Source organism: Pleurodeles waltl, chromosome 5 (assembly GCF_031143425.1).
Source record: "Pleurodeles waltl isolate 20211129_DDA chromosome 5, aPleWal1.hap1.20221129, whole genome shotgun sequence".
Lineage (NCBI taxonomy): Eukaryota > Metazoa > Chordata > Amphibia > Caudata > Salamandridae > Pleurodeles > Pleurodeles waltl.
In genome coordinates this window covers 1610558643-1610582500 of record NC_090444.1, presented here as the reverse complement: position 1 = coordinate 1610582500, position 23858 = coordinate 1610558643, and the positions used below count along the sequence as shown (strand labels likewise).

The 23858-nt window shown below is 47.0% G+C and overlaps 1 protein-coding gene across 4 annotated transcripts in view; it reads right to left on the bottom strand.

Moving 5' to 3' along the window:
• GREB1 (growth regulating estrogen receptor binding 1) overlaps positions 1-23858 on the bottom strand; it is a 932876-nt gene that overhangs the window by 815007 nt on the left and 94011 nt on the right. For all 4 annotated transcript variants that reach the window (XM_069235945.1, XM_069235948.1, XM_069235946.1 and 1 more), the window contains exon 2: positions 5242-5398. In XM_069235945.1, the coding sequence (XP_069092046.1) occupies positions 5242-5398 (157 nt within the window). The remainder of the gene's footprint in view (positions 1-5241; positions 5399-23858) is intronic.

The following is a 23858-nucleotide window of genomic DNA, read 5'->3' as shown; positions in this document are numbered from 1 at the left end:
GGGGCCCACAAGGTGTTTTCTAGACTGGATTATATTTTTACCCCAGCAGGAGAGGTAGGCACTATACAACTGGTGGACTATTTAGCGAGAGGTTTGTCGGACCACTCCCCTCTAATGGTGCATCTAGGTAGTCAAAATGGGAGGGACAGAAGGTGGAGGTTGGGTACCTGGGACCTACAAGACTGTGAAATGGCACGTGGGCTTCGGATAGACACTGAGTTATATTTTAGAGACAATGTGGGGTCAGTCGGGTCTGCAGTTGTGCTGTGGGAGGTATACAAGACAGTGCTTCGGGATTATGCTCAGAACTTAGTAGCCCAGAAGCGAAATAGAAAGACAGAAACCCGGAGCAAGCTGGAGCACCAGCTGCTGGCACTTGAGGAGATCCTCTTTCTGCACTCCGCCAACTGGAATTGGTGAGAGTTGAGTACTGAGAAACTGCAGAGAGAGAGGCTAAGAGTCAGTTACGGGCCACTCAATATAGGCTTTATGAGGCAGGGGACAAGTCCGGAAAACTCCTGGCTTGGCTTTGGAGAAAGGAGACTGAAACGAGGTGGGTGCAGGAAGTGGAGACCCTGGAGAGGGTTAGGGTGTCCTCCGATAAAGTCATTGTGGAGACCTTTGCCTGCTACTACAGGGACTTTTATAGGGCGAGGCCACTGGAAGACATTGCCTGAATTGCTGAATATTAAAAAAATATAGCAGTTCCCGTCTTGGATGCAGAGACCCAGGAAACACTAGAAGGAGATCTCACCCTAGAGGAGGTCAGAGCTGCTTTGACACTGCTCCGACCGGGCAAACTCCTGGGCCCCAATAGGTTCCCGGCTAAGATATTCAAAAGCTTATGCAATGTCCTAGCTCCCCATCTTTTAAATATGTTTATAGAGGCCGGAAGACAGGGAACTCTCCCCCCGGATTTAAGAAGGGCTGAAATAGTTGTTATACACAAGGAAGGAGACCCCAATGGTCGTGTGCATCCTGCAGACCGATCTTCCTTCTTAATGTGGAGGTGAAAGTCCTGACCATGGTATTAGTAACCCGCCTTTATGGCGTCATTTGCCCACTAGTCCATATGGATCAATCTGGCTTTATTTCGGGACGCTCTTCAAGACACAATCTGAGGCAAGCGCATAACTGGCTGAATACCATACTGGACCACCCAGATCCACACTTGTTTTTAGCCCTTGATGCCAAGAAAGCATTTGATGCAGTACATTGGCCTTTCCTGGAGGCCACATTAGAGCAATTTGGATTTGGCCCTTGATACAGGGAATGGGTGAGGCTGCTTTAGTGTAATCCAGTGGCGGCAGTAAGAGTGAATGGGGTCCTTTCTTCTGAATTCCCTATAGCCCGGGGTACTAGACAGGGATGCCCCTTGTCCCCCCTGTTATTTGACCTCAATCTGGAGTCCTTGGCATATAGGGTCCGGGCATGTTCTGTACTCCATGGCTTTAGGCTGAGAGTGGAGGTGGAAGAAGAAAGTATTTCTTTGTGTGCGGACGACATACTTTTTTATGTCACATGCCCAGAGGTATCCCTACCGATACCCTTTCATATGTTTGAAGAATATGGGAAGCATTCGGGGTATCAAATTAACTGGGATAAATCAATACTATATGCCTCGCAGGGGGACGTAGTACTCCCTTCCCTCCCAGTACACCTGCAAAGCTCTACTGAAGGATTCAAATATCTTGGGATTTATATGACACACAGGACAGAACTTTGTCATGCCAATAATTTGGGGAGGGGAGTGAGAGAATGCCAGGCTAACCTAGAGAGGTGGAGAACTCTTCCTCTCACGTTGATGGGGTGGGTAGCCATGGTTAAGATGATCCAACTTCCGAGGCTCCTCTATGCTATGCAAAACACATATTATCAGATCCCTTCGGGACTTGTCACAACCATAGATTGAGATACGTGGCTCTTTTTGTAGGAAGGGAATCACCCGAGAATAGCCCTCAAGACGCTACAGCGCAACCACTATGCGGGAGGACTCTCCCTCCCAGATCCGGAGGTGTATTACTGGGCAGCGCACTTGGTTAACGTAAATGATTGGCTATTTCTACCAGGAGATCATCCTACCTTCCACTTTGAGAGATTGCAGTGGGAAAGGAAATCCTGTAATATCCACCTATATGGGGGAGTGGACATCTCTTGCCGGCTACCTGAGTGGCCCTCAGGGCATGGACTAGGGCCATTAAGCTCATGGGATGGCACCGCTGCCCCACCGAGGAGACCCCCCTCTGGGAGGGAGGCTGGCTGCCAGAAATTGGGAAGCTGGCAGGTTTCGAGAGTTGGGACCGAATTGGTATCTCAAAGGTGGGGGATGTGTTGGAGGAGGGTGATATCATGCCTTTTGCATCCCTCCAGGCTGAGTATGAGCTTAGTAAGATTCAATCTTTCCATTACGTACACTTACGACACGTGTGGAGGGCAGGGGGTCTCCCGGGAGAGGGAATACCTGACTATGCCCCACTAGAAGGTATATTATTGATGGAAGGCTTGGACACTTTTACGTATAAGACTATCAATAATAACATGCAGGACTCACTTCTGAAACTGTGGAGGCGGTGGGAGGTTGAATTAGGGGAACTAGAGGACATAGACTGGGAGGCAGCATTGATGTTTCCAAGAAAGGTGGCTATCCGATCAAGGCTAAATTAATTCAGAATCCTCCACAGGGTATATTATGATAGACAATGTTTACATATGATGAGAAGGGCGCAGCATCCAAATTGTCTTAGATGCAGAGGGAACATTGGAACCTTCCTACATACACTTTGGAAGTGCCCGGTGATCCAGGAGTACTGGAATAAGATAATGGGAGAGATGGGAGGGGTGGTATCGGCGCAGATCCCCCCGACCCCAAATTTATTCTACTAGGAATACCCAATGACATTGATTTGCCGAAGGAAGCTTTTGCTCTGGAGACTTGGACTGATGGTGGCAAAGAGAGATATTGCCCGCCTCTGGGGCTCCGAGATGTGTCCCTCTGTGGAAGTGTGGAGGAGAGGAATGGATGGGTTCATGATGGGGGCAAAGGTGACCTATATAAATAGAGGCTGCCCATGGAAGTTCAAAAAGGTGTGAGGAGACTGGTTGGCATACTACTCCTTAGATGTGTAGCCGCTTGTTGAGTACTGGTCCATGGGCCAATGGGAGGGACATATGTTATGGAACTCTGAATGCCCTCCGGAATATACTGTGGGCAGAGGGGGGAATGGAATTGGTGATCGCTCGGAGTACCAGTGGGTTTATGTGTCTGGGGATGGTTTGGGGGGGGGGGGATTGTTCATCATATTTGCTTATTTCGGCTGCTTGAAGACATACTATGATGTAATTTTTAACTGGATATGCTATGCACCTGTTGAAAACCAATTAAAAATATTTATAAAAAAAAAAAATACAAATCCAAGCCCAATTGACATGGAGAGTGTCTATCAATGAAAGTTTGAGGATGTCCTTAAAAACAATGGCTATACCTCCACCTGTCCTGCATAGCTGGTAGAGTGGTAGGACTTAACCAGGTTTCTGAAGGAAACCAACTTCGGTTGACAGTGAGAAAAACAAATCCCAGATTTCAGTGGTATACTTGGGCAAGGATCTAACATTACATAAAAAAGCTGTCTAGATGCAGAGATATCTGAGGCAGGGAAGGTAAAGGGGAGCTAGGTATGTAACTGATCACCGGTGGCCTAGGTACATGCATAACATTCCAAGTGTTGAGGAGACATTTGAAATTACAATATCTACAGAAGGTGGGCCTTCTAGTGAAAGGGAAAATGTAACCCTACATAGAGAGCCAAAGGAAGTGACTGCTTTGTACTGATTTTTTATTATAAATAGCTCTTCAAGAGAGTAAGTAATTCTGGTAGAGAACTTGGCTTCAGGTGCAAAAGAGGCGGCCTTTGGCACACCGCTGCGCACATCTGCATCGGCATCGCCCTTAAATAGCCCACAGGAAGTGAGCAGCTAGACTGCTGAACTTCGCTGTGGCAGCCAAAACCGTATGTGGGGTAATTATCATCCACTAGAAGCTACTGCCACACAAATGGAAGACCGCAGTGGACCAGAAAGCAGGGATGGCACAAGTGAAAAAAAGCAAATGTTGAAAAGCACAAAGTATTTGGCATAGAAAAACAGAATGCTCTCTTGCCTGGAAAAATGGCAGCACATCCACCCCGGCATCAACATTAAATAGACCACGGGAAGGGAGGGCTTTCATAAAACAAAGAAATTATGTAACATTTTATTTAATTCATAAATAAATATAATAAAATCAAAGGTCAATTTTAATAGGGCGGTTGGAGATTTTCTACATTCAATTGAGGCAACTCATTCTCCATACTATATTCTGTTGGATGCACTTGCACTACTCCCACAAATCAATCTGAGGATACTAACTTAATTTTTAGACTCCAATTTCAAAATCCTTCACAGTTACAGGATGTTTTAAACTTTTCCATTATGCATTTTTTTTATTTATATATACTTTAAAAATCTGGTAATATTATTTAATTTTTTAAGCAGTCCCACACCACCCCTGAGAAGGCTTTGCAGACTCCCAGGGGTCACCGGACCACAGTTTGCCGACCTCTGTTCTTAAATACTCAGGGGCATATTTACAAGAATCTGATGCATCGGCATTGATGCGTCTGATTTCTTGCACATGCTGCAAATTCCCTAATGACTCCATGGGTGCGCTGTATACAGATCTCCATGGTGCAAGTTTTCACGGATGCATCAGAAATTCTGACGCATCTGTTGGCGTTAGAGTGACGTATTGCTGGAGCTGCTTCACAAAACAGGCGCAAATCCAGCAGTGAGTCAGAACACAGAGTTGAGTCCCATTTTAAAAGCCTGCGTCAATCCTCATGCTTGGTTTGAGGAGGCATAAGGACTCTGATGCAGTCAAGTCATAGAGGACACAGTGAAAAATTGCCAATTTTACTGCATGAGTTCTACATGGCTTTTACGTAGGAAAGCCTACTCTGCATAGATTGTACCTGGCGCAGGTATAATGTGACCCAGGCCTCTGCAAACTAACGCATTGGGCTCTATGTGTCAGTTTGTAAACATGAAGCATGGCGTCGCCAGTGGTAAAAAAAAAATGTGACGCAGAGACGGCGCAAGCGCCTTTTAAATATGACCCTCATTTCTTTGGGGGGACTCTTGGAAACCAAACCGGGCCGGCCCCCTTAGCTGCAGCCCTGCATATATTCATAGTAAGAACAACTGTACCTTCTAGCGATGACAGCTGCTGTTCAGCTTCCAAGTACAACTGGGAAAAAATCGGCCTGGGCACCAGGTTGTTAGAGCGGAGGGAGGCTTCAATGGAGTTGTGCAAAACCTCTTCGAAGCGCGTCGTCTTCAGCTGCCCGGCATACGAATTTCCCATCTGTCCAAGAGGAGAGAAAAAAATGACACATTATATGTCAGCTTTCGTTCACGAAACAAACCGTTCGACAATGTCAGGTTGACACACCGAGTGCTGCCCGCTGCTAAGGAGGACGCGCTGTGCAGAGGCCCGAGGAAACCGAGCACTTCAGCAGCCAAAGCGAGCACACTACAGGAATTTACTGCCCGGGAAACTACCTCAATAATTCACCACGGACTGTCGGGTCAGACCTATTCATCTTATTCAAGCACTCCCCGAGGGCACCGTGTCCTCGCGCCACAGAACTGAAAGTAGCAGCAGTCGTTTCTGTGGAAATGACGCAGGGTGTAATCTGGGTATCTGCAATTATGCGTCAGATGTGGAAGAAATTACGTGGCAGGGATAACTAAATTACGTGGCAACAAGGAAAAATGGGAGCCATAAAATAGCTAAATTTGTGGCAGTATTACTTAACAATGTTATAATTTTTTTTACAATGTTAATACTATCTCGGCAGAGGTTGCTACTCATCAGTATCAGTTTATCACTTGAATGTAGCAATCAGCAAAAAAGGCGACCTCTTATTACACTGCAAAGGCCCTGCGACTGCACAGGAGCACATGGGGCAAGTATGTGTTGGCAACTTATGATCCATCTGAACTAGAATTTAATTTTTGTTTAAATCTGCAATTTATGTGGGTGTCAAATCCATAATTTTGTTTAAAACACCCTAGTCACAGAATAACATAATCACAAAATTCCAGCGATCTGGCTGCAATCGTGGCGACTACAAATTGATGCTGGACGCCATTTTAAAACCTGTAATGGGATGGATGTATGCAGACAACTTTCTAGAAGTGGGCAAACCAGTGAATTTATAACTAGACTAAGGAGAGCCAAGTCGGGATTTTGGGCTTTGCCCTAACAGTAAAATATGCCTGAGCTAATGGGCAGAAGAGTTACATAAACACTATAAACCTATTTATGTAAAAACAATTGTATGCGTTTCATTCAAGTACATTAACATATATGATTGTATTGCGCACGATTTAATACAATTGTGATTTTATTTATAGACAGACTAAGAAATAATCTAACTATGCTCCCCCCAGAATGTCTGGACGAGGTTACTATGAGTGGGCCAAGAGACAATTTGATGTGGCGTACACCTCATAAATAGTACGGAAAGATACAATAATTTATTAAATCATATACGAACAAGGATTCTGTTTTTGTATATTTCACGCTCCAAAATGTATTACTTCTAGGTGCTCCCAAATTTACCTGTCAAGGAAGTGAGGAACAGTGAGGCAAACTGATATGCCTACCAACAAACAATTGGGTCTTATGGGATTGCCTGGGTGTGAGTCCAGATCTCTCAATCACACAGTCGACAATACAGACACCTGAAAATATAACTTCCTCTTTCGAGTTTTATATAAAAGAAGAACACTATCTACTAAGGGGCCTTTCAAGACATAAGTTACTTATTTCGATAACTCTCAACTTGCATAATACACCAACCATAAGCCAAACCAATCTGATACTAGATTAGACATTTTACTAGGTAAAAGTTAGGCAAACTGACTGATTCAAACCCAAAGGAGGCAAAAACACAACCAGGACACTTGTTTAACATGTAATTAAGGCACTGCAGTAAACTTCACAGATTAAACATATCCTTCCACTGTGTTACGCAATACACAGTTAAGTGTGTGACAGAGCGCGCTATTTAATGTTAATATCAATGGTCTACTGTGACATAAACACAGTATTGCAGGAGAAGCCCAGCAGCCTAATTCAGACACAGCCTAATTCAGACAGTTAAATAAAACAGTAAAACAATGAAGTCAAGTTAGAAAAGTTCAATAGGAAAGATCTGCCAGATGCAGGATCAAAAGTTACTAAAAATATGACACGTACAGTGAAGGGCCCTTTAGAAACGTCAACTGGTCACCATTCTGTTGCTAATTGCTGTATTTGGGTGTTAAACTGGTTCGAATAAGGTGAAACTTTTGGCCAGGCCACAATACTGTGTAAAATGACAAAATAATACAATATTACTAGCACAAAATGTGCTGCATTACGTCGCACACTTTGCCATTTCGTGCCGTATAATTTAGTAAACCCTGCAACATAAGTTGATCCTCCTTTGCCACATAATTCTAATAGCCCCGTATATATCATAAATATAATACAATACAACGGGTACCCTGGAGAGAGGCCTCACAATTCAGGTCAGACCCGTTTGAGCAGTCGGCATATGTGTCCGGGCACTGTGATAGCCTGCAGTTTTGCCTTCACCCCCTTGTCTCGACGCTGCAGGTTGCCAGCACTGGGCTGAAAAGGAGGGCACATGCCTCTCTTCTCCAGATGCCCTGATTGCAGGTGAGCCTGCTGGGGCCTTCTCCAAGGAGCGCGGGTGGTATGCAAATCTGGGCTCTGCTAACACCGCGACAGCAAGACAATGCACTCAAGAGCTGCTAATCAGCAGCTGTATTTTTAAAAAGCTGCTTGGAGTACGACGTCTCCTGTCACCCTCTGCCCTCAGGAAAGAGAACAGGAATGGCCACCGCTTATTTGGATGAATTAATAAATCTGTTTTCAGTTCCAGCTGGAAAGGTAACGGCCAGTTTAGACGTTAGGGGAGGTTTCCCTTTCAGTACTCCCGTCTGGTTCCCAATCCCAGACCTCGCCCGCTAATTGTTTTATGAATGCATGCAAGGTGTCCTGTGTCTGGGATACTTCCTGAGAGTCCCTCTCCCCGACCGCCCCTTTCCCTTTGTCCTATACCCTAACCCCCTTGCGCACTTCAGCACCAGCGAGGCTTCTGTTGCCACCCCAACGTACAGAGAGCCGCCACAGATAACATGCACCGAAAACAGACTTAGGTGCATTTTTACAAGCCCCTAGCGCCAAGACCGGCACTTTTAGCGACGCACTGGCGGCGCTGTGCACTGCACCATATTTACAGGGCGGCACTAAGTCACTTTTTGTGGCTTAATACCATCTTGAAAGTATGGCCCCCTCCGACGCAGTTGTCTGCATCAGAGGGGTGTTCAACGGGTGTTGCTGTGGGTGTTTCACCGCAACACCCACGGTTTTTGATGGCGCCCTAGATTTACAAGGAATCGTAAATCTGAAGCAGCGCCAAAAACTAACGTCACCACAGGGGTGGCATAAGCATTGCGCAACTATTTCTCCTCACTTTTAGGTTGAGCACGCAAGCGCTCTGCCCTGTTGTAATCTATCTGTGGGCTTTTAACCACGCCCACCACATGCATATCACTTCCACTCGTTCATGGGCTTGCCTTTTAGAAATCTTTTATCATTATTGATAAATGCTTTACGTTTGTCCCTTCTGGGGGCGGTTTGGTTACACCGTGAAGACCGACCCAGTTACATGGATAATTGCACGTTTGCCAATATGTTTGACTGTGAGCAAACTTCTTTTTCCTTTTGGGTCTCTCCTTCACGCTCATGGTGCTTTGAATAGGCTTGCTTATGTCAACTCTTTTACATTTCATTTTCAATTTATGTGACAAGAAAAGTCTTGTCAGGAATTTACAACACTAATAACTCTAACTCGAGCATTGCAAATACTTGTTGCTTTTTCTACGTGTGCTGCATTCTGCAGCACACACAGAAAAAGCAAAAGGCCATTAATGATTGTTTATGTGCAGTAATGCGTCCCTTCCTGCACATAAACAATCATTCAATAATGATGATTTGCTACTTCTATGTGTGCACAATGCAGCACACATAGAAGTGCCAAATCGCCCTTGTAGATTGTTTATGTACAGGAAAGGACATCTTACTGCACATAAACAATCATTCCCTTCAACGCAGACACCCCTGAACTATGGTGCAAGGATGCCTGCGGTGCTAGTGGCTATATTTAGCTCCAGTGCTAGGGGAAACACAGGGGTGCGCTGTATTGTTATAAATACAGTGCATCCCTGTGTTTCAGAACTGACGCAGCACAGCACTGTTTCTCATGTAAATATGCCCCTTGGAGTGCAGTTCTAAGTGAGGGCAATGTGCTCTGAGTCTCAGCAGAAATGGGTAGAACTGGACATCATGCATGGATAAGAAAATATGGCAAGTATATAGTATCATACTATTGCGTTTAATTAACCAGATGCAGAAAGCAGATCGGTAAACTTTGTAATGGGCCCCTACCACTGCCCAACAGAAAAATCCAGTGGAATTTTCTAAATTACCAAGAAATATGCAAATGATTTCCAGAAATTTATGATATGCAAATTTGCCACAGACATGTTCCCTGGGGACAGTCTGAAAATCTGACTGGATTTTATTATTCAGTGGGAGAGCCAACCCAGCCCAAAAGTCGCAACCCATTTAGCTACATATCTACCAAATTAAACACAACTTCCCTAATCACTGTTGGAACATAATCATTTTTAGGTCTGGTATATTTATTTATACATTTGCCAATTTTCCTTGCAGATTGCCTAAGCATGCAAAACAAATAATAAATACATAAATAAATATACCTGCTAGCCAAAGCCAGACATGCTGGTATTAGCAAAGTTTGTTGTTTTAGTTTTTCTTATAATGATCAGACATCATCACACCTACTATCACACAAATAAGAATGATAAGAGGTAAAAACATTGCATAGGTCCTGCAGACTGACTGGGTCAGAATTCTACCTGCCCTGTGCCACTCCAGAGAGGTACTAACCAAAAGCAGTTCACGTTGAACTGCCCTTTTTGCATTTATCTGAAGTATCACAGTGAGCAAAAAGCAATGCTCTACAACGCAGCCAGGAGCAACTACCAGTGGCTGAGATTCACTTCAGCATTCCACCAGTTACTTTTGTTCACCTGTGCCTCTTTGTAATGGCACGCAGAGTAGAAAGCAAAAAAGAGCAAGACAGGAATTGTTAGGCATGGGTGGTAGAATTTCTCCAATCACTGGCTAGTGCACAAGATAAATTGGACACCTCCACCACCACCTCCTCCTCACAACATTCCTGAACATGGGAAGACTCCATCTGAAGAAGGCCCTGCTGGAAAAAAGAATCCTGACTTTTCAGTCCTGGCTCCAACTGGAAGAACTCACACAGAGGTTCTAGGACCCTGAAACCCGCTGGCACCCAGGGACTAGAACAGGTCTTCTAAGGTCAAGTGGTTGGCATCCTGGTTACCTGCTTCTCGGACAGAAAAAGCAGAAGGACTTCTGAATCCAAGAGGGCCCAGCTGACTAAGAGGACTAAACACAGCAGAAGACCTGGCAAGAGAGGCCAGGTGCCCAATAGGTTGTCTTGAGGAAATAGAGGCTGCAGGACTGACCAGAATAAGCTTTCTCAGCAGTTGGAGACCAAGTATGAAGGTAAAATCTTAGACTGGGACAACCCCCAAAGTGTAAATCCCGCTTTATTGTGGTTGGTGTGAAATTGCACCTAGGTCACAGTTCTCCACTAACTCGTTTTTCCACAGTAACTGACTTTGTCTATGTGTTTTCTGCCTTAAAAATTTAAAAATTCATGACTTGTGTTCCCCTTAACCTATTTGGATGATAATTCGTTTTTGTGTTCATTACTAAAAAAACTGTTGGTTGTGTTAGAACTTGAAATATATCTCTCTGTTGACTGCCTGCTGCTTGTGCCATAGCTCCCAGAGGATGAGCTTTGTTTTGACCTAATCAAAGTGGATTTATTGAGTTGGCAGGTGTACCCTCCTTCCAAGTTAATACCCCAATTTCTCCAATTCCCCAATAGTTTGTGGCCTAATGTGTGTGTTGTCAGTAGTGCTTAACTGTGTCACTGAGGCTCTGCTAACCAGAACCTCAGTGCTTATGCTGTCTCTGCTTTTACATTTGTCACTATTGGCTAGTCACTTCATTTACCAATTCCAAGTGGCACACTGGACCCCCCCTTATAAGTCCCTAGTATATGGTACCTAGGTTCTCTGGGCATTGGGGTTCCAGGAGATCCTTATGGGCTGCAGCATTTCTTTTGTCACCCATAAGGAGCTCAGACAAACCCTTTCACAGGACTGTCACTGCAGCCTGCGCGAAATAGTGCACACACTATTTCACAGCAATTTTCACTGCACTTAAGTGACTTATAAGTTACCTATATGTCTAACCTTCATTTACTGAAGGCTAGGTGCAAAGTTACTAAGTGTGAGGGCCCTCTTCCACTAGCAAAGATGCCCTCACGCAGTCCAGGGCCAATGCCCCGGACTTTGTGAGTGCGGGGACACCATTACATGTGTGCACTACATATAGGTCAATACCTATATGTAGCTTCACAATGGCAACTCCGAATATGGCCATGTAAGGTGTCTAAGATCATGGAACTGCCCCCCCATTCCAAATCTGGTATTGGGGAGCCAATTCCATGCATCCTGGGGGCTCCACCATGGAGCCACAGTACTGCCAAACCAGCTCTCTGAGGCTTGCACTGCAGCTACAGCTGCTGCCACCTCACAGACAGGGATCTGCCCTCCTGGGGGCTGAGCAGCTCAGTCCCAGGAAGGCAGAACAAAGCATTTCCTTTGAGAGGAGGGTGTTACACCCTCTCCCTTTGGAAATAGGTGTTACAAGCTGGGGGGGTGTAGCCTCCCCCAGCCTCTGGAAATGCTTTGAACGGCACAGATGGTGCCCTCCTTGCATAAGTCACTCTACACTGGTTCAGGGACCCCCAGTCCCTGCTCTGGCGTGAAAGTGTACAAAGAAAAGGGGAGTGACCACTCCCCTGTCCATCAACACCCCAGGGGTGGTGCCCAGAGCTCCTCCAGTGTGTCCCAGACTTCAGCCGTCTTGTTTTCCATGGTGGGGGGACAGTTTGGAGGTCTCTGAGTGGCCAGCCCCAGCAGTTGACGTCAGAGACGCCTCCTGATAGGTCCATTCCTAATAAGGTAGCCAAACCCCCTCTCAGGGCTATTTAGGGTCTCTCCTGTGGGTGGTTTCTCTTCATATTCTACTTCCAAGTTTCCAGCAGGAATCTTTTGCAACTACTACTTCATCCTCTGACCTCGGATCAACCACAGACTGCTCCAGGAACCACTGTAACAGAAACAAAGTATTCAGAAGGGCTACTTTTCCTCTGCAACTTCAGCTCCAGCCAGCAACTGCAACAGTTTCCATGGTGTGCACACTCTGGGGACTCCCTGTCTTCACCCTGCACCAGAAGGACCGAAGAAATCTCCAGTGGAGTGACGGAGTCACTTCCCTGCTCACACAGGCACCTTCTAAGTCCACGACCAGTTCTCTTGGACTCCTCTCCTGGCGACGAGCGTGCTCCTTGAAACACAGGTGGTAGACCCCTTTGACACAGACTGTCCTAAGGTCCTGCTGTCCCAATTTGGAGGAGGTAAGAGCTTGCCTTCCCCGAGTATGACAGTACCCCTGTGCACCGCGTCTTCTTCACCTCCCGAGGCCACTGTGCACTATTTGCAAAATTCCTTCGTGCACAGCCTGTCCCAGGTCCCCAGTTGACCTCAAGCGGCATAGGACCCTCCTTTGTAGTACAGCACCAACTGCATTTTGCACCTCCTTTGTCCCCGTGTCCTGGGACTCCTGTGGGTGCTGTCTGGTTGACTGAGGGCTCTCTGAAGTGCTGAGAGCCCTCTCTTCCTCCTCACATAGAGTTGAGGCCCCCTGGTCCCTCCTGGGTCCAGACAGCACCACTTTGACACAAAACGCGACTTTGCCAGAACCAAGGTTTGTTGGAAAATCCAGCACCAAAACTCGCCTGATTCCAACATCTCTTCGTGGGACATCCATTGCATCATGCAGGAACCTGCTAACAACTTCCTTGGGTGCATTTCTGCAGTCTTCGTCCAACCGGGGACTCTTCTTTTGGACCTTCTTCTGGGCTGGCAGAGGCTCCTGTCCTTCCTGGAACTTCTTCCAACTTATGGACATGGTCTCCTTCCTTTGCAGGTCTTCAGGACCAGGAATCTACCATTTGTTGTTTGCAGCCTTGCTTGGTTCTTGCAATAACTCTAATCACAACTCGCATTGTGTTCTAAGGAAACTTGCAGTACTTTACTCCTACTTTCTTGGGCGCTGGGGTGGGGTAATTTACTTACCTCTGCTGTATTCTTACTCTCCCAGCAATTCTCTACACACTACACTTGTCTAGGGGGGAATTTGTGATTCGCATTCCACTTTCTATGCATATGGATTGTGTTGCCCCTAGACCTATTTTCTCTCATTGCTTTCTATAGCATTTTCTATTGTTTGCACCATCCTATGTCTAATTACTTACCTTATTTTGGTGTCTAGTGAATATATTGTGTATAATACTTACCTCCAGAAGGAGTATTGCCTCGAAGATATTTTTGGCCTTGTGTCACCCAAATGAACTACCTTTATTTTTTGGTAACACTGAGTATTGTCTTTACTTGTGTAGAAGTACTGTGTAACTATAAGTGGTAATGCAGGCGCTTTGCATGTCTCCTAGTTCAGCCTAAGCTGCTCTGCTATAGCTACCTCTATGAGCCTAAGCTGCTAGAACACTACTACATTTCACTAATAAGGGATAACTGGACCTGGTGTAAGGTGTGAGTACCCAAGGTACCCACTACAAACCAGGCTAGCCTCCTACAGTAATGCTCTTTATGATCCAGTATGGGTGCTTAATTGTAGTTTTATTTGTCAGCTTAGCTTATTTAGACTACAATTGATCTAAGTTTTCAAACCAATAAATTAGCATTTTTGTCATTTTAGTGTGTTCTATTTACAAACAAAGCACCTTAGTCGAAATCATATTTAAAGGTTACTCACCCACAATGAAGCCACTTGAATTTCCAAGCAATATTATCCAATACTTTTCCAGGTTCTGTACAACACACTGGATTCCACACTCTTAGTAAAATTGACTATGTTTAAAACCTGCATGATGTTAATCCGCCCATCAAGTGCTTTGCAACTTCACTAATTCTAATATTTTTAACCTTTGATTAGGTTTTCTTATTCACATTACGCATAAAAACATGCCTGCGAGTAGGACAGTCACGCAAGAGTTTATCTTTTTAGGGATGACAGTTATATTATTCAGACAATTAGCCGGAAAACAAATCTTCAAAGATTCTGTTAGAAATTTCACACACAGCTTTCCCAACTACATTTTCATAAAAACTGTCTGTAAGCCCACCGTATCCTGGTGATTTTCCCAGTCTGTGGGAGTCAAATGACACTACTTGATCTTTTTCTCACCGTCTGACAGTTGGTATTAGCTTTGCCGGGGGTGGAAATTCCCATTTCCCCTCCATTCAGAATGACTGTCTGATCCTTAATGGAGTCTTACCTTCTGTTTTCAGTGAGAAAAAAACATATTGTATCTTTCACAAACTGCTTCCTTTCTCATACTTCATCCACGGAGTTACATATGTGACTGCTCTCCCACAATGTAACTTGTTTTCAGCCATATGAATTCACCTGCATTTTATTTCGCTTCAGAAGCAGAAACACTAAACATTATGGTGGTCATTCTAACCCTGGCGGTAAAAACCGCCAGGGCGAATGACCGCGGTAGCACCGCCAACAGGCTGGCGGTGCACCGCTGGGCATTCTGACTGCGGCGGTTCAGCCGCGGCCAGAAACGGAAAGTCGGCGGTACCGCTGCCCTTGAGAATCCTCCATGGCGGCGGAGCGCGCTCCGCCGCCATGGGGATTCTGACACCCCCTACCGCCATCCTGTTCCTGGCGGGTCTCCCGCCAGGAACAGGATGGCGGTAGGGGGTGCCGCGTGGCCCCTGGGGGCCCCTGCAGTGCCCATGCCAATGGCATGGGCACTGCAGGGGCCCCCGTAAGAGGGCCCCACCTTGTATTTCAGTGTCTGCTTTGCAGACACTGAAATACGCGACGGGTGCCACTGCACCCATCGCACCTTCCCACTCCGCCGGCTCAATCCTGAGCCGGCGTCCTTGTGGGAAGGCTGTTTCCCACTGGGCTGGCGGGCGGCCTTTTGGCGGTCGCCTGCCAGCCCAGTGGGAAACCCAGAATGACCGCCGCGGTCTTTCGACCACGGTACGGTCTTCTGGCGGTTCCCGCTTGGCGGGCGGCTCCTGCCGCCCGCCAACATCAGAATGACCCCCTATATCTCTAAGTACCGAGCCTTCATTGTCTTCGATACCGTTTTAATATTCTTATTTTTAAACATGATTTTCAGCTGTCAGCTACATCAAAACACAGATCAACAGTACATTGTCAATTTTTTGCAGTACCCTTTTGTCCATCAGCCCATCACGTATCACTAAATAATCGATCTTGAGAAAGAGTTGTGAGGAGAATATTAGAATTAACAGTCTACTGCAGCAGAGTTTGATAATATTCAAATGTCATTGAGACTGAGGCCTTCCTCCGGAACATGCTCCTTCTATTCCCATTCTGCAGTGAGATTGGTTTTGTCAAGTGGCAGAGTACACCAGTGAGTACACAAATACTCAGTGCATCTCCATTTATGAGGATCTTTATTACGAAGGCACAGGGGCCCATAGAACCACCAGGGTGTTCTCAATAAAGCCCCCTGGCACACAAAGCCTTACACTAATAGATTCTATTATCTATAAAGGTAACATCAATGATGATGTTTACTAAACCTCTTTAAAAGTGCCTTGGTAAAAAACACCTAGGCCCATATCTATACTTTTTTAGTGCTGCATTTGCGCCACTTTTTTTGCAAAAAATGACGCAAATGCGGAGCTAAAAAGTATAAATATGGGCCTTAGAGGTTTCACCAAACACAGAAAGCAGGCTGCGTGTTTTTGCCACTGATGCCTTGAAACTCGCTGCAAAAGAACTATAACACTTGCCGGGTCTGAGTCCTTTTTAGGTCGCATACTACCGGACGGCACAGCTGTCAGGTTTGCTAGAGACATCTTAGGAACTTTCAGAAAGTTGACCTAGGAATACAATTAGTACACTGATTACAATTGGGTTTGTGGTTTGTAACTCACACTTTTAGCCTTTCCATTTGCTTCTGCTGCTTTACTTGCTTTAGGATCTCCAGGTTCAGTCCATCCCTCCCATTGCCTAAACTAAATTTTCTATATCCTTCCACAAACTCACGTTCTTTTAACAGGCCTTTACATCTTATTTTCATCTTGTCACATTTGCTGTGGCCAATGAGGTCAAATGTCAGGTGCTGTCTTCCAAGGGCGCTTGTTTACTTTTCTTTCTCTGACTTCAAAGTGAAAGGATTTATGTGACAATCTTGCTGGATACTGAGGATAGGAAAGAGTTTTTTTCTAGCACAACAACATTTAAATGAACTGTGCAAGTATTTCAGAATGTATCAGAATTATGAACACACAAATGAAGCACATTTTTGGTTATTTCTGAAGTACTTTGGAAACAAATATTCTAATATGATCAAAACGAATCATTAAACTACGTGATGCAATTTCCACATATTTTGGCCTGTGCACGGTATAGTTTTATTAGTAAAACTATATGTCTGTGCAAATGAAATGTTCATTTCAATTGAAAAAGTGTTGTCGGTAATGGCAGTGTGCTACCACACCATGAATACTCCACTCTATGCCACTCCTTTCTACCCTGCACCACTCCACACCACTGCACTCTACTCTGCAACATTCCACTTTACACCACTCCACGGCACTAAACTCTGCACCACTCCACTCTATGCACTGCACTCCACGCCACTTCATGCTATGCCTCTGTACTCTACCATGTACCACTCTACTCTATGCCAATGTACTTTTTACCACTCTACTCTACACCATGGCACTCTTCACCACTGCAACTAACACCACTTAGTCTAGGCCACACCAATCTATTCCACTCTATGCCACTGTACTCTACAGCACTCTGCAACACTGCATTCTACACTAATAGACTCTATACCAATGAACTTTACTCTGTAACACTCAACTCTTTGCCCCTGCATTCTTTGCCAATCCACTGTATGCCACTCTAATCTACTCTGCACCACTGCACTCTATGCCACTGACGTCTACACCACTTTATGCCATTACGCTCTATGCCAATTCACACAACTGCACTCCACCCTGCACCACTCCACTCTACGCCACTCCACTCTACTCTGAAACAAACTTCTCTATACCACTGCATTCTATGCCACTCTACTCCACTCTGCGCCAGTCCACACCATGATGCTACACTCTACAGCACCCTACTCTTAAATACTGCACACTCTGCCAATGCACTCTACACAAGGGCACTGTCACTCCACTCTCCTCCACTGCACTCTACTCTGCATCACTGTACTCCATGCCACGGCTCTCTACACCACGCTACTCCACACTACATCAATGCACTCTGACACTCTACTCTGCATCTTGCACTCTCCGCCACTGAACTCTCTGCTACTCTATTCTGTACTACTCCACTCTAAGCCACTGAACTATGCCACTGCACTCTGTGGCACTAGACTCTAAACTGCACCACTCCATGCTACTCAACTCTGCACCACTCTACGCCACTGCACTCAATGGCACTAGACTCCATGCTGCACCACTCCATGCTATCCTACTCTGCACCACTCTACACCACTGCACTCTATGCCACGTAACTCTACTCTGCGCCACTGCCCTCTGCAACACTCAGCTCTCCGCCACTCCAATCTGCACCATACTACACCACTCTACTATACGGCACACTGCTCTGCGCCACTTCACTCTGTGTCACCCTACACCACTGCACTCTACTATGCACGACTTTAATCTACGCCTTTACATTCTACCATGCTGCATTGTATACCACGGAATAAAATGACACTGCAGTCAATTCCACTGCACTCTATGCCCCTATACTCCGGGCCACTGGAGTTATGCGCCAAGAGGGGGGCAAATTGCGCAGAAGGGTTGAGTAGATTATTGTAGGAAGTTGGCTCTGTATGTGCTATTTCAAAGTAAGGAATAGCATGCACAGAGTCCAAGGGTTCCCCTTAGAGGTAAAATAGTGGTAAAAATAGATAATACTAATGCTCTATTTTGTGGTAGTGTGGTCGAGCAGTAGGCTTATCCAAGGAGTAGTGTTAAGCATTTGTTGTACATACACATAGACAATAAATGAGGTACACACACTCAGAGACAAATCCAGCCAATAGGTTTTGTATAGAAAAATATATTTTCTTAGTTTATTTTAAGAACCACAGGTTCAAATTTAGCATGTAATATCTTGTTTGAAAGGTATTGCAGGTAAGTACATTAGGAACTTTGAATCATTTCAATTGCATGTATACTTTTCAAGTTATTCACAAATAGCTATTTTAACAGTGGACACAGTGCAATTTTCACAGTTCCTGGGGGAGGTAAGTTTTTGTTAGTTTTACCAGGTAAGTAAGACACTTACAGGGTTCAGTTCTTGGTCCAAGGTAGCCCACCGTTGGGGGTTCAGAGCAACCCCAAAGTTACCACACCAGCAGCTCAGGGCCGGTCAGGTGCAGAGTTCAAAGTGGTGCCCAAAACGCATAGGCTTCAATGGAGAGAAGGGGGTGCCCCGGTTCCAGTCTGCCAGCAGGTAAGTACCCGCGTCTTCGGAGGGCAGACCAGGGGGGTTTTGTAGGGCACCGGGGGGGACACAAGCCCACACAGAAATTTCACCATCAGCGGCGCGGGGGCGGCCGGGTGCAGTGTTAGAACAAGCGTCGGGTTCGCAATGGAAGTCAATGAGAGATCAAGGGATCTCTTCAGCGCTGCAGGCAGGCAAGGGGGGGCTTCCTCGGGGAAACCTCCACTTGGGCAAGGGAGAGGGACTCCTGGGGGTCACTTCTGCAGTGAAAGTCCGGTCCTTCAGGTCCTGGGGGCTGCGGGTGCAGGGTCTTTTCCAGGCGTCGGGACTTAGGTTTCAGAGAGTCGCGGTCAGGGGAAGCCTCGGGATTCCCTCTGCAGGCGGCGCTGTGGGGGCTCAGGGGGGACAGGTTTTGGTACTCACAGCCGTAGAGTAGTCCGGGGGTCCTCTCTGAGGTGTTGGTTCTCCACCAGCCGAATCGGGGTCGCCGGGTGCAGTGTTGCAAGTCTCACGCTTCTTGCGGGGAGATTGCAGGGTTTCTTTAAAGCTGCTCCTTTGGATAAAGTTGCAGTCTTTTTGGAGCAGGTCCGCTGTCCTCGGGAGTTTCTTGTCGTCGTCGAAGCAGGGCAGTCCTCAGAGGATGCAGAGGTCGCTGGTCCCTTTGGAAGGCGTCGCTGGAGCAGAGTTCTTTGGAAGGCAGGAGACAGGCCGGTGAGTTTCTGGAGCCAAGGCAGTTGTTGTCTTCTGGTCTTCCTCTGCAGGGGTTTTCAGCTAGGCAGTCCTTCTTCTTGTTGTTGCAGGAATCTCAATTCTTAGGTTCAGGGGAGCCCTTAAATACTAAATTTAAGGGCGTGTTTAGGTCTGGGGGGTTAGTAGCCAATGGCTACTAGCCCTGAGGGTGGGTACACCCTCTTTGTGCCTCCTCCCAAGGGGAGGGGGTCACATTCCTATCCCTATTGGGGGAATCCTCCTTCTACAAGATGGAGGATTTCTAAAAGTCAGAGTCACCTCAGCTCAGGACACCTTAGGGGCTGTCCTGACTGGCCAGTGACTCCTCCTTGTTTTTCTCATTATCTCTCCTGGACTTGCCGCCAAAAGTGGGGGCTGGGTCCAGGAGGCGGGCATCTCCACTAGCTGGAGTGCCCTGGGGCATTGTAACACGAAGCTTGAGCCTTTGAAGCTCACTGCTAGGTGTTACAGTTCCTGCAGGGGGGAGGTGTGAAGCACCTCCACCCAGAGCAGGCTTTGTTTCTGTCCTCAGAGAGCACAAAGGCTCTCACCGCATGAGGTCAGACACTCGTCTCTCAGCAGCAGGCTGGCACAGACCAGTCAGTCCTGCACTGAACAATTGGGTAAAATACAGGGGGTAACTCTAAGATGCCCTCTGTGTGCATTTTTTAATAAATCCAACACTGGCATCAGTGTGGGTTTATTATTCTGAGAAGTTTGATACTAAACTTCCCAGTATTCAGTGTAGTCATTATGGAGCTGTGGAGTTTGTTTTTGACAGACTCCCAGCCCATATACTCTTATGGCTACCCTGCACTTACAATGTCTAAGGTTTTGCTTAGACACTGTAGGGGCATAGTGCTCATGCACATATGCCCTCACCTGTGGTATAGTGCACCCTGCCTTAGGGCTGTAAGGCCTACTAGAGGGGTGACTTACCTATGCCACAGGCAGTGGGAGGTTGGCATGGCACCCTGAGGGGAGTGCCATGTCGACTTAGTCATTTTCTCCCCATCAGCACACACAAGCTGGCAAGCAGTGTGTCTGTGCTGAGTGAGGGGTCCCTAGGGTGGCATAAGACATGCTGCAGCCCTTAGAGACCTTCCCTGGCATCAGGGCCCTTGGTACCAGGGGTACCAGTTACAAGGGACTTACCTAGGTGCCAGGGTTGTGCCAATTGTGGAAACAATGGTACATTTTAGGTGAAAGAACACTGGTGCTGGGGCCTGGTTAGCAGGGTCCCAGCACACTTCTCAGTCAAGTCAGCATCAGTATCAGGCAAAAAGTGGGGGGTAACTGCATCAGGGAGCCATTTCTTTACACAAGCCCCCCCAGCCCACAGGCCAGGAGACTCAGCCAAAGCTGGGAGAGTCTTCCTAGTCTGTCAGGCGAGGAAGAGTAGAGGAAATAGGCTGGTTTGTTGCAGGGCCTACTCTGCCTTACATCCTCCTGTTCAGGTCATTCCCTCTGGGGAACTGACCCACTTCCACAGTGATAGGACCTAGTCTGAACTGCCTCTTGTGTGTGCTGTAAGGAAATGCCTCCTTGGCATGGTTGCCCCCTGACTTTTTGCCTTTGCTGATGCTATGTTTACAATTGAAAGTGTGCTGAGGCCTGCTAACCAGGCCCCAGCACCAGTGTTCTTTCCCTAACCTGTACTTTTGTATCCACAATTGGCAGACCCTGGCATCCAGATAAGTCCCTTGTAACTGGTACTTCTAGTACCAAGGGCCCTGATGCCAAGGAAGGTCTCTAAGGGCTGCAGCATGTCTTATGCCACCCTGGAGACCTCTCACTCAGCACAGACACACTGCTTGCCAGCTTGTGTGTGCTAGTGAGGACAAAACGAGTAAGTCGACATGGCACTCCCCTCAGGGTGCCATGCCAGCCTCTCACTGCCTATGCAGTATAGGTAAGACACCCCTCTAGCAGGCCTTACAGCCCTAAGGCAGGGTGCACTATACCATAGGTGAGGGTACCAGTGCATGAGCATGGTACCCCTACAGTGTCTAAACAAAACCTTAGACATTGTAAGTGCAGGGTAGCCATAAGAGTATATGGTCTGGGAGTCTGTCAAACACGAACTCCACAGCACCATAATGGCTACACTGAAAACTGGGAAGTTTGGTATCAAACTTCTCAGCACAATAAATGCACACTGATGCCAGTGTACATTTTATTGTAAAATACACCACAGAGGGCACCTTAGAGGTGCCCCCTGAAACTTAACCGACTATCTGTGTAGGCTGACTAGTTTTAGCAGCCTGCCACAAACCGAGACATGTTGCTGGCCCCATGGGGAGAGTGCCTTTGTCACTCTGAGGCCAGTAACAAAGCCTGCACTGGGTGGAGATGCTAACACCTCTCCCAGGCAGGAATTGTCACACCTGGCGGTGAGCTTCAAAGGCTCACCTCCTTTGTGCCAACCCAGCAGGACACTCCAGCTAGTGGAGTTGCCCGCCCCCTCCGGCCATGCCCCACTTTTGGCGGCAAGGCCGGAGAAAATAATGAGAAAAACAAGGAGGAGTCACTGGCCAGTCAGGACAGCCCCTAAGGTGTCCTGAGCTGAGGTGACTCTAACTTTTAGAAATCCTCCATCTTGCAGATGGAGGATTCCCCCAATAGGGTTAGGATTGTGACCCCCTCCCCTTGGGAGGAGGCACAAAGAGGGTGTACCCACCCTCAGGGCTAGTAGCCATTGGCTACTAACCCCCCAGACCTAAACACGCCCTTAAATTTAGTATTTAAGGGCTACCCTGAACCCTAGAAAATTAGATTCCCGCAACTACAAGAAGAAGGACTGCCCAGCTGAAAACCCCTGCAGCGGAAGACCAGAAGACGACAACTGCCTTGGCTCCAGAAACTCACCGGCCTGTCTCCTGCCTTCCAAAGATCCTGCTCCAGCGACGCCTTCCAAAGGGACCAGCGACCTCGACATCCTCTGAGGACTGCCCCTGCTTCGAAAAGACAAGAAACTCCCGAGGACAGCGGACCTGCTCCAAGAAAAGCTGCAACTTTGTTTCCAGCAATTCTAAAGAACCCTGCAAGCTCCCCGCAAGAAGCGTGAGACTTGCAACACTGCACCCGGCGACCCCGACTCGGCTGGTGGCGATCCAACACCTCAGGAGGGACCCCAAGACTACTCTGATACTGTGAGTACCAAAACCTGTCCCCCCTGATCCCCCACAGCGCCGCCTGCAGAGGGAATCCCGAGGCTTCCCCTGACCGCGACTCTTTGAACCTAAAGTCCCGAAGCCTGGGAGAGACCCTGCACCCGCAGCCCCCAGGACCTGAAGGACCGGACTTTCACTGGAGAAGTGACCCCCAGGAGTCCCTCGCCCTTGCCCAAGTGGAGGTTTCCCCGAGGAATCCCCCCCTTGCCTGCCTGCAGCGCTGAAGAGATCCCGAGATCTCTCATAGACTAACATTGCGAACCCGACGCTTGTTTCTCCACTGCACCCGGCCGCCCCCGCGCTGCTGAGGGTGAAATTTCTGTGTGGACTTGTGTCCCCCCCGGTGCCCTACAAAACCCCCCTGGTCCGCCCTCCGAAGACGCGGGTACTTACCTGCAAGCAGACCGGAACCGGGGCACCCCCTTCTCTCCATTCTAGCCTATGTGTTTTGGGGCACCACTTTGAACTCTGCACCTGACCGGCCCTGAGCTGCTGGTGTGGTGACTTTGGGGTTGCTCTGAACCCCCAACGGTGGGCTACCTTGGACCAAGAACTAAGCCCTGTAAGTGTCTTACTTACCTGGTTAACCTAACAAATACTTACCTCCCCTAGGAACTGTGAAAATTGCACTGTGTCCACTTTTAAAACAGCTATTTGTGAATAACTTGAAAAGTATACATGCAATTTTGATAATTTGAAGTTCCTAAAGTACTTACCTGCAATACCTTTCTAATGAGATATTACATGTAGAATTTGAACCTGTGGTTCTTAAAATAAACTAAGAAAAGATATTTTTCTATATAAAAACCTATTGGCTGGATTTGTCTCTGAGTGTGTGTACCTCATTTATTGTCTATGTGTATGTACAACAAATGCTTAACACTACTCCTTGGATAAGCCTACTGCTCGACCACACTACCACAAAATAGAGCATTAGTATTATCTATTTTTACCACTATTTTACCTCTAAGGGGAACCCTTGGACTCTGTGCATGCTATTCCTTACTTTGAAATAGCACATACAGAGCCAACTTCCTACATTGGTGGATCAGCGGTGGGGTACAAGACTTTGCATTTGCTGGACTACTCAGCCAATACCTGAT